Source organism: Hesperophylax consimilis, chromosome 26, assembly GCF_061612785.1.
Source record: "Hesperophylax consimilis isolate HC1 chromosome 26, BYU_Hcon_1.0, whole genome shotgun sequence".
NCBI lineage: Eukaryota > Metazoa > Arthropoda > Insecta > Trichoptera > Limnephilidae > Hesperophylax > Hesperophylax consimilis.
The window spans coordinates 23,848,575-23,859,891 of record NC_142861.1 but is presented as its reverse complement, the minus strand read 5'-3'; the positions used below and the strand labels follow the sequence as shown (position 1 = coordinate 23,859,891).

The following is an 11,317-nucleotide window of genomic DNA, read 5'->3' as shown; positions in this document are numbered from 1 at the left end:
TTTAAGTGGACAAAACTACTCCTGTCTGCACAGAAGACAATAGGTCACCAAAGGATAGGAATGGGTCAAAAGTAACGCCATCTTGTTTCTATATTTGACAATTTGACAAGGAAAATTAACGAAATTGCTTACTTTCGATGTATCATACAGAAAACTAGTAGGTAAGTAATGATTTAGTGAGAGATTTTATATTGGGTAGCTACAAAATGTGCACCAAACTGTGGCTCCATAGAAATAATTGTTGGCTACCAAATTGCTTAGGATAATTAAAATAAAGGTGAATTTAATTATTTTTGGATACCAAACAGCAAACACAATAAATTAACACCATGTTAAGATAAATGAAAGCAGTTTAGGTCGTCATAAATAACTAATTTGGAATCTTGTAAGCTTGGTATGAAAATAATTCCTGTTCATCATTGGCATTATAATAACCGGTTGGTAAAAAGGGACTGGGACATGGTCAAGCGGCTTGATCGCAAGCACGTAGTTTTTTTGTCTATTGTTGTCTATTGTTGTCTATTATTGTCTATGCTTAGCGGCTTGACAGCCCGCATCAAGCCTCTCCGTCAAGCATGGCCACGCCTTCCTGTGATTTCGTGGTGGTCTATGTATATGTACTTCTATGCCTTCCTGTCATTTCGTGACTCGCGGCAAAATGGAATCTGTCAAAGACAAAGCGTTCTTGGCTCTTACGTTAGCTTTATGTTTGAATAAAATAATAAAAAGAAACGAATTTGGTGTCAAGAATGGTACAAGTTAAGGTACCGCTTTACCCATGAGCATTTGCAAAGTGTATTACAAGCTACAGCTATTTTTTGTATGAATATCTTGTGCGGTATTCATACAAAAAATATGTTTTCTCCATTGAAAATTCAGAAAATTATTTATTCTACAGTTTGATTATTAATGACCTTGAAAACCGCTGTCATAATTATTAAAAAATACTAAAATACTTCCAAAATTTTTAAATTAGATGGATTTCTACAAATTGAACACAAAAACAATAACTAAGTACCTATTTTATTCAATTTATATCATTGTTTATGATACGTGATATTTATTTGTCTATTGTCGTTTGTCTATTCCCACAAAAATATAAATTCGCATCAAGCCTCGCCGCAAGCACGTAGAATTGCGCAATGCTTGCAAGCCAGCTTCGGTACACGGTCAAAATGCTTGACACAAAGTGCCATAGACAATAAACTACGTGCTTGCGATCAAGCCGCTTGACCGTGTCCACATCCCATTAAAATAGAATGTTATTAAATTAATATTGGATATTTCAAACATTTATCACTTTTGATGACCATATCGGAGAATAACACCATTTTTAATTTGCGACATTTTTCGAACGGTCACAAAAACGTTGATTCTCGTTAAAATATTAAAATATCAAATATTCAAAATGGTGCTGAATTTTTTGACAGGAGTTTATAACACCCCAACCATTCATAATCCCAATGCTAACATACATATTTAAGTTAAGTGTAAAATAATATTACTATTACATATTATTTAAATCGAAGTAAGCACTCTCTATTATTTTATATGATTTATTCTTCATTATTTTTTCTCAGCTGGCAGCACTGGAATATTTTCAAATTCTGCCTGCTCCAAAATATACGAAGAGTGACACGAGGGTAAACGCAGCCATGGAACCAACAGATACGTCAACATTCGAAGCAGCATTTCTGCAAACTTTTCTAACTGCGGACGTGGAGAGGTCTCTTCTGTTGAGTAGATTATGGATGCTGTGTACCACTTGCCTGCCCAGCTGCTGAGGTTCTCGTGAGAGGATCACGGAGAACAGTTGAGACTCGGGAAGACGCTGGCAGAAGGTCAGGACTAGATGATCTCCTACCGCCTTCATCACCTGAACTGTGCCGGCGAACTGGTTGTATTGGCGCTGAAGGAGGGTACCTGTGTATACATAAAAAATGTATTAAAATTATGGTTTTCAGTTGGTACCTTACCCCTATCAATGAATAATGAAAGATGATGAGGAAGGTTACTTTTGATTCGTTCCTTTACCATGATCCGTAGTTCGGCTCGCGGTTAGGCTCGCAAGTGTATATGCATCATAAGAGATTTTTTGGAATGGTTTGTGGCAAGATACAGCTTAACACGGTTAAAGTTGCAGGTTGCAGCTTTCAATTGGTGGCGCGTCGCTAGAAACTGTGTTAGTACGGATTTTAAAACTAATTTGTTGGTGCCCCCTTTAACCGGGCCAACGTGTGATGACCACAGATGATAGAAATAATGGAGATGGGCCATGAACCATCAAACATCATTCCCCATACTACCGCAAATCGCATTTACGTACAGTGGAGCCCCGCCTTCTTCACACCAAACGCATAACTTTCATTGGTTCCGCTGCTTTGATGGTCCGTTTGCTTTGGTCGTAGCTCGGTGACAGTCGGTTTGCTTCCATACTTGTTTTTGTTATATATGGTAGAAATTGAGGTGATAAGGATGGAATGATAAGTGAAGTGTCGTATGAATTCCAGTGCCGTAGCAGAGTGTATCATGACGCCACTAGCCTTGCTGACCGTTCTGCGGGCCGCTGCTGATCCAGAAACCCCGCCGGCTGTTGTTGAACTTGAGCGAGTACTCGATGTTGTTGCCCGCCTCGTCCCAGTAGAGACGCAGGTGGCGGTAGTCGCGGTCTCTGAAGTCGTGGCCGCTGTTCATGTTGCTCATGCCCGCGCTGCCGCCGTACGAGGAGCCGTACGCGGCCTGGTTCCAGTTGTAGCCGTAGTCGCCCGGCCGCACGTAACCGTCGGTCGTGGCCATCTGTAAACATATTACAACATTACAGCCTTAAAACATTACAACACTACTAAATCAAAATAGTACAACTTTACAACATCGCGACATTACAACATTTTAACTTTGGATTTTGGCAATATTACAACATTGCACAACAACAATAACAACTTTACAACAATATTTTGTTGAAACTTTGAAACTTGAAGCATTGCTGTATTACAACTGTACAACACTGTAACATAAAGATATTGCAGCATTACAACATCATGAAAACAGTTAAACTCTAAGCAATTGGAACATTGCAACATTACACAACACTATAACGTTGCAACCTTGCAAAATTGCAGTATTACAACATAACACAGCATCCACAAAATTATTTTCCTCAGACTCTCATGGGTGGAGTTTGTTAAAAAATATCAACAACATTAAAACAGTTAAATTTTTCAACATTGCGACATTACAACATTGCAAAATTCTAATATTGGAACTTTGCAACTTTTGCAACGGTACAGCGTTACGACGTTGAAACGTTGAAACTAACATTGCAGTTTTGCAACATTACAACAATGTGACAATACAACATTGCAACACTACAATATAGTAGCACTGCAGTACTGCAATATTACAGTATTGCAACATAGATATTGCATTACAACATTACATTATTTTATTATTTAATATTATGTATTTTTTCAATAATGAGTACATTTACATAGCGTGTTAATAAGGTAGATGGTCATAATAGTTGTTCCTCGCCATAAAGAATTCTAAAAAGATTCTTGTGTATGGTAAAGTAATAAGTTCAAATGATAAAATAATATAAGTAATAAAATAACATACGTAATATATCATAAGAAAACACAAAATTTATGAAAAAATAAAGTTTTAAATGATTTTAACATCTTGAATTGATGCAATGGTTCCACATTTAATATGTTTATTATTTTTGAATGATTTGTATACCGCCGTTTTTATGCAAAACTACCTCAAGGGCGCTGGAAATTGAGAATTTGGTTACTGACCTTGGCAACAATTTATTTTCCAATTTTTTATCAAAATATAGTTATAACAAAACACGTCGGTCATTAGAACTTAAATATTTTATTTATGTATCCCAGTTTAGCAATTCGTTGAACATGCATATATAAGAGGTTAAAAATATTAAAAAATTGTGTATTTACAATGATTTATATGACATATATATAAATATGTCATATAATTATATATTATGTACAGGTTTTTGTGCAAAGTTCGTCGAAATGTTGAACAAACATCAATTTACCAAATTATGGCCACCGGGCCGTGAATTATATTGTCCCTGACCGCCGGAGTTTGGCTGAAAACAGAAAAATCCAAACTGAAAAACATATCTTGCCTCAAGCCTCGCAGGAAACGAATATGGAAATGCCGACATTGTCGCGATACACAGGTAATAAAGATGGACAAGCAGAGGCGATCAGTGAGATTCTGAGCTAAGCAAACAACTTTTAAAATTACGCAATACCAGTGGCGGGTAAAAGTTTCGGCGCCAACTTTAGGAGCTAAAATCTAGTATGTCACATCCATCTTGTAAATATATATGGCGTTGGGTAGGTACCTACCCAAAAAGCATTGTTTTGTGGCCGATTGCAGAGAGATAAAGCCATAGATAAAAAATAAACAAGAAAGACGGATTGGAACACCACCATCTTTATTAATGAAGGCCCGCAGTATTATTTATTAATACAGTGGTTTATTTATATACTAAAATCTCTTAAACCCATTGCAAGAAGTCCGAAACCAGGTCTTTTTAACTGTCAGTGCAGTTTCTACGGCATGGCCTAGTTCTGAAATCTGCCAAACAGTTCACCCGGTCAAGGTTGGCGAATTTTTTTACAATCATTTCTATACAACACGAAAAAGTGAAAAGGCAATAACAAAATAATAGTTTCGCGTAAAGTGGTAAATAGAAAAAACACACAGTTAAGCGATTTAAAAAAAGTTTGCTACATGCGCGTAAAAAAAAATAATTGCGTAATGTTAAAATCGGAAAGATTCTTTCATATGTTTTCAAAACAGTATTTCATTTTCGGATGCGTTCAAAAACAGCGAATCTATTTGAAAATTAATGTCAAGCGGGAATATTTTTCTGTACCCGAGGGGTTAATTGAATACATATCTTAGCCTGAAATTTCGTACAGCATTTTTAAAGTAGATAGGTACTTATTTTGTCAGCCTAGACATAAATTAAGTATCAGGACGGTACAAATATTTTATAGTAGGTACCTATCGAATTTTCTACTTACGAGAGCATTTGGTTATACCCGCATTATTCATAAAATGAAATACGACACCTTTTGGAATATATGTTTTTTGCATCGCCTGAAATAGGCGGTCCCTGACCCCCGCATTCCCGATTTCTACGGATTTATAAGAAAATATCTATACATTTATTTTGCCGAAACGTTAACTATATGAAACTCCATCGATAGAAAAAAAATCGCAAAATAAGCTCCGAAAATTATTAAAAACACGTTTTGTTCTGTTATTTAATATGTTATAGGCATGAAAAAATTCACAGTGTATATTTAAATGCAACTAAAGCATTTGTCGAGAGATTTTTGCTCTATTTCAAACTAGTCGTGTTTTAATAAATATTTTCACCATTTTTGCTTGATTGTTATCGTTTTTTTTAATATTAGCGCGCTCCCTCTAACATTCGTATTTACATATATCCCTTTTAAACCATCTTTGAACGCTTACTACGGGGCCGTAAGTGGCAATTTTAACCATAATTCGAAATTCGTCATTGAGGAAGTGCATCGCCATTGCATTAATGCGGTGAGTATTGTGTAATCGACTTTGGCGAGTGCACTGAGCAGTTCAAAGCAATGTGTTAGTGCGTTAATGGCGTGGATGTGCGCTTTCGTGAAAATAAACGATTATTAATAAGGCAGGACGTTTTGAACATCTTTACTAATTTATTCCTTACTTTTGGGGTATTATTACGCTACCTCCTCCTTAGAGCTAACGTTTCTGACAGTATTGCGGTGTAAATCATCAGGGAAGATGTCACCGCTTTGCTGTATGCGCTGTGATCTGCTAGCCAGGCTACATTTGAAAATTATGCGACCCCCTCTCATCAATTACGGTAGGAGAAGGAGTCAGAAAAAATTACTTAGCGCCGTAATTACGCGGCTGTCTTCTGTCAAAGTGACAGATCCCATACAAAGAAATGATATTCGGCGGCAGTTCCCCATTTGATTTGACCCCCTCTCTTGAGTAAGAATATAGCGTGGTGTATTACTCCAAAATATAATAAGTATATGCTACGCCCAAATTATGTGCGCATAATATAGCGTAATGTGTCTAAAGCTAGATGATTACTGATGACGATGGAAACTGAAAGGCTGTCCGAAACTTTTGCTCAAGATAGAGAATAAAACGCAACACCGCGTAGTACCCCAAAAGACACACGACATAATATTAAAATAATTAGTCAGTGGCTGAGTTGGCATCGCGTTTGAGTCACACCCAGGTGTCGTGATTTCAACTCCTCGGTTGGCTAAGTTCTCCATCACAACAAAAACAACATTTTCTGTTTTCTGTGGTGGTATTAGGAGATTTTCAAATATTGTCAAGTTTTTCGTAACCCGAGAATGTTTGACTTCCTTTAAAAAAAAATGATATTAGATCAGAATATATAATATATTTCTTTCGATATTCGTGGCACAGTGGAGTACAAAAACAGGAGTAACGGGTTAAAAACTCGGCCAAATAATAGTTTACTTTTTATCGGTTATAATTCACACTTTCTATATTTGAACCCAATTCCATAGATGAAGACACTCTCAGAATGGCCCTGGTGAAAATAAATGTTACTTCTTTAGTAAGCAGATTTGAGTAGCTAGGTTCTTGTCAACCTTTTTTATTATTGCTCCCTTCCACCTTTGTGCTTTCTTGAACCTCAAAAGATTCCCCAAATGGGTAACAACATAAAAATGTTGAAATTTGTTGAAAATACTTAACTTTGTGTGCCGTAATTTCTGCAATCACAGTGAAACTAATTTAAAAAAGGAGTACATAAACAAATAAACCTACCTCGTAAGAAGTCTCCGACAAGTGTATGACAGGGCAGCTGTCGTACGTGATGACTCCATCTTCTTCTCTGAGATGGGGGATTATTTCAACCCCGTACCACATGCCCATTATTTGCCCCAAGTCGAGGGTATTTTGGGGCTTGAGATCCGTGCAGAAAGGCTGTTCGAAACCGGTCGCGGACACTTTTCTTGAGACCAAAGTAAACACCACTAGAGCCAAGCTGCACCACGGAACTTGCATTTTTGCTTATTTTGGAATCGAATAATTCGAATTTAAAAACCAATCTTGTTATCACTGAGTTATTTTTACATAAAGCTCTGAAACACATTTTTACACACGTTGTTATTATAATATTTTTAAAGTTTTAGGCATAACAATTTATTTTTAAAGACCCACATTCGATAGAAAAGATAGAAACTATTATGTATATGTATTGTGGATATGTAAGCGCTACCTCAAAATTTACACAATTGATTTGGAAATTATTCATTGAATAAGGAACTCCAGTGAAAAATATTATTCCACTTACATAAATATAAACGCGGTGTACCTAAATATTACGCGGAGCGTAAGATCAGAAAGTGAAAACTGACTTATTACCGTGGCGTTTGTATCTTTAAAACGGTCTTAAACCAAGCTCAAGTACCACACTAACGTTAAACCGGCGTGAAAGAATCTAATTAGTAAGAATTTATGTTAGATAAAAAATATTTTTGTAAATCAAATACGCCGATTACGAACACATAAGTTTTGTCAAACGAAAAAACTAATGTGTTCGTTTGACAAAACTTATGTGTTCGTAATGTCGCTGTGTCGTTCACATCCGGCACGTTATAGATTTGGTACGTTTTGGCGGGCCTTGAAAAATGATTAATTAATGAATTGGTTTAAAAAAATATATATGTAAGATGAAATTTATTTATAAAAATGGTCTGAAGTTCCTTATTACCAACAAAATTAAATTGAAACCAATTCTTCCTCGGGCGTCCCCGACTTCTTCTAACATTCAAACCATTCTCTTAACACTCATGACACTAATAAGAACAAACTTTAAAATTTTCAGCAAAATCGATTCAGTAGTTTTTGAGTCTTTAGGGAACAAACTAAGAATCATTCTTATAAAGATACCTCGTGGACTAATAAATGCTTGTTGAGATTGTGAGGCCTTTTTAAGATATACAATTCCGTAGAACATTATTTTGATGTATCTCATAATTTAAGCCAGAGGTTCCCAAATTGGTCTATATACCCCCAGGGGTCGATATCGGCTTGCTGGGGGTCTATGTCAGCGAGAAAAAAATTTGGGGGTCCACGAGATTCAAATGGGGGTACATACGAGCGGACCCCCATTTACCTCAAGTCAATATTTAGGAGTTCCGTAAATGACACAATACACGTAACACAAATAACACAGTTTATGTAATACTTAGATTAGACTGAGAAATTACTTATTTGATATTTGTATGTTTATATATCGTAAAGTAGTTTATTAAGGTATATAAATAGATTCTACGTTCCTTTTCTTGTCAGGATTAATATATTGAACCAAAACATTAGAAGCCGCGAATTTTCCTAGATTTCCAACTTGTTTTTGAAAACCGTCCAGGGTAATAATGACGTTCAACATTTAGATGTACTTTACACAGACTTCAAAGATAAGTTTGAGGAAATTTTGACTGTGGAAATGGAATGCTTAAGAATCGGATATCATATGACAAGAAGAACTGATCGGAATAAGCGCGAACAAAGAACTTAAGGGGCAGTTCTGTAGGACCAGCTACAGAAAGAAATTCCCGTTGCTTATCCTGCTCCACTTTCATTTGGTGTAATACCTTACAAGGGCGCCCCTGTCTACACAATGCAAAAACGGAGATACTATATCGCCACCCGGTTGTAGGGCAGGCAAGGGAAGGGAATCTTTTTACGAAGAAAATAAATGATTATCACATGGGACGTTAATAGTTTTAGGAAAATTCAATATTCGGCAGGCAGGGGGTCTACGGAAAAAAAAGTTTGGTAACCTCTGATTTAAAAACCTCTGATTTAAGCGCCCGAAAATAATTTTTTCGACTTGATTACAAAACATCGCCTTTTCTATACTTTCTATGATTATAGTCTGCATGTATTATATGTAAACCTTTTGGTGGAAATTCTCTAAAGGATAGTGAAAACCCCATCAAAATCCGTTGCGTAGTTTAGAAGAACTAAGCACACAAACAGACAGACGCGGATACCGACTTTATTTTATATGATTTGGAAAATGTTTGTCCAGCATTCTGTTCTGTTAGATTAGAATATTAGGTCATATGTGGGTTAAATATCACAAATAAGGTGTATTATTTAATAATATTGAGAAGTGAGTATCTTATTATTATGATGTTTTGTTATTATTGAGATGAAAGTTCTCAAATGGATTCGAAAACAAATTATTTTTCCTATTTAATTTTGTGTGATAACTCGATGACATTGTGCACAATCGTGTTATGTAATTAATAATGACCATAATTTTATGTAAATACAATTACTTTAGGTCAGTCGGGGGAAGTGCGGCATATAAATTAACGAGTTGGTTTCAATTACTAAATTGTAGCGAATTCAGTAAACTTTTAGGAAATAAATGGCTTATAACGCGTGAACTATGATGAGCATTGTAAAATGTAATATAATCATATTTGTAAAAGCTGTTACCTAGACGCACATACCCCGTGAAATGGGGAAAATGCATCTATTTGAAAAATATTTATTACAATAAATATAAAAATTTATTAATATACTGAACTTGTTGAAATGGACAAGTGCGGTGTACTGCTAAAAAAACATCTGCCCTGATGTTTTTTTTAATATAAGAAGTAGCGCAACTCGGCATAACACCCAAAAATAAACCACTATAATACGTTTGGCCGTGAAAATCTCAAATCATATCTGACTTTCGTATTTTGTGTTTTGTTATTGCCGGGTAATTCGCAACCTTCCCCTACCCTATCTCCATTCCCTCCCTACTCCTTATCCTGACAACATATCCCAATTGGAGATACCATAGTCTCACTGGCTACGGACAGTCGGGAGCAGTTGGGACTCTTGCGCGGAATTCACATTATAAAAGAACACGAAATACGTAACTTGATTCGTCCAAAATCGATAACAAAATTGAAAATATTAATTTAAAAAAAAATTATTGATTTTAAATTTTTGCGTCGCACTTATGCACTGTCATCGAAATATTCGAAAATAATATTTTTTAGGACTCGATTCGAACGTAAAACTTATTATTATAGTTTAAATAACTATGCAGATAACGACACTTTTATATTTTAGGTTTCAAAGAGCATTAAATGAAATATTTATTATTAAAGTGAAAACTTGTAATAATTACGAGAACGCAAGTTGAGTTCCTCACTGTTCACAGGTTCAGACACTAATAGGAAGATGAGTTTAATTCGAGTGGTTTTATCAACTCACTTGGTTCACACCTCTTCATCTGGACCCACCCACGTCCCCCCTCCACTATCATCTCTAATTTACCACTCTATACTAGGTACCTACTTGTTGTTTCATTCATCTAACACTAATCTAATTAACCGGCGCAGTAGAAATATACGTAAAACGCACGTTTCTGGATCCTTGCTATTGCTTAGAATTTAAGTGCACTTGGCGTTTGAAGGGTTAAATTTATTAGGCGCAAACTAACTACCTAACTAACCATCAGGCCGTTTCTCTGAAGGAGTAGGCAGATAACTCGGTCTTGGCACACACTTCTTGCCTCATTCACATTCATACATCATCTCATACAAATGCACCGACTCAAGTGTCTGATTCACTTGATCATGCCATGTCTTCCTCGGGCGTCCCCGAATTCTGCTACCATTCACATTTGCGTCATATATTCTACTTACACTCCTTTCTTCGCTCAAACCATCTAAGCGTCCCTTTCTTAATCTTACTCATTACGCTTACATCAGCCTTGCACTCTTTGCGGATCTCTATATTTCTTACACGATCATACATGGTTTTTTCACATATACGCCTCAGGGATCTCATTTCTACAGCATTCAGTCTCAGCGCAAACTCAAAACATCATATTGCCTATACATATATTTAATTTAGCCGTGGCTAGGTTAACATAGTAAAATTAACCGTTCCTACACTAAGGACGTGTTGTTTCGGAGAATCTGAACAATTCATCAAATTTCAACGTTCATTTTCAAGTTCTGTGAAAGATTTTTTCAAGTTCTGTTTTTATTTCAGTTTTGTCAAGCAACTAGCCTACAATGATATAAAAACAGAACTTGAATAAGTCTTTCACAGAACCCGAAAATGAACGTTGAAATTTGATGAATTGTTCAAATTCTCCGAAACAACCCGTCCTAAGTGCACTTAATTTCAAACATATATTTTTGAATAATTCAAACAAGTATCATCAAACCCTATTGTTACCCTCATAAACTACCTTCCCCTATCTGAC

The 11,317-nt window shown here is 35.9% G+C and overlaps 1 protein-coding gene across 2 annotated transcripts; it reads right to left on the bottom strand.

The window, feature by feature from the left end:
- Nucleotides 1-844: 844 nt before the first annotated feature.
- Nucleotides 845-10,313, bottom strand: LOC149411338 (uncharacterized). 2 transcript variants are annotated; one of them, XM_089647057.1, is made up of 4 exons: nucleotides 10,229-10,313; nucleotides 6,856-7,172; nucleotides 2,553-2,796; nucleotides 845-1,923 (listed from the first exon to the last, which is right to left on the bottom strand). In XM_089647057.1, exons 2-4 carry the CDS (start codon nucleotides 7,093-7,095, stop codon nucleotides 1,601-1,603), a joined length of 807 nt encoding a protein of 268 aa, XP_089503183.1. In that variant the 5' UTR covers nucleotides 7,096-7,172; nucleotides 10,229-10,313; the 3' UTR covers nucleotides 845-1,600. The 2 variants fall into 2 exon arrangements, with proteins under 2 accessions (XP_089503183.1, XP_089503182.1); XM_089647056.1 differs by having other exon boundaries at nucleotides 846-1,923; nucleotides 2,544-2,796.
- Between the last annotated feature and the right edge of the window lie 1,004 nt (nucleotides 10,314-11,317).

What these genes read in the sequence shown, in the direction of transcription:
- LOC149411338 (XM_089647056.1), bottom strand. Translation starts at nt 7,095, where the DNA reads ATGCAAGTTCCGTGGTGCAGCTTGGCTCTAGTGGTGTTTACTTTGGTC. An exon ending in TGTCGGAGACTTCTTACGAG is followed by an intron (nt 2,797 to 6,855) that starts GTAGGTTTATTT and finishes ATATGTTTACAG; the next exon opens with ATGGCCACGACCGACGGTTA. An exon ending in CCCGCAGAACGGTCAGCAAG is followed by an intron (nt 1,924 to 2,543) that starts GCTAGTGGCGTC and finishes ATGTATACACAG; the next exon opens with GTACCCTCCTTCAGCGCCAA.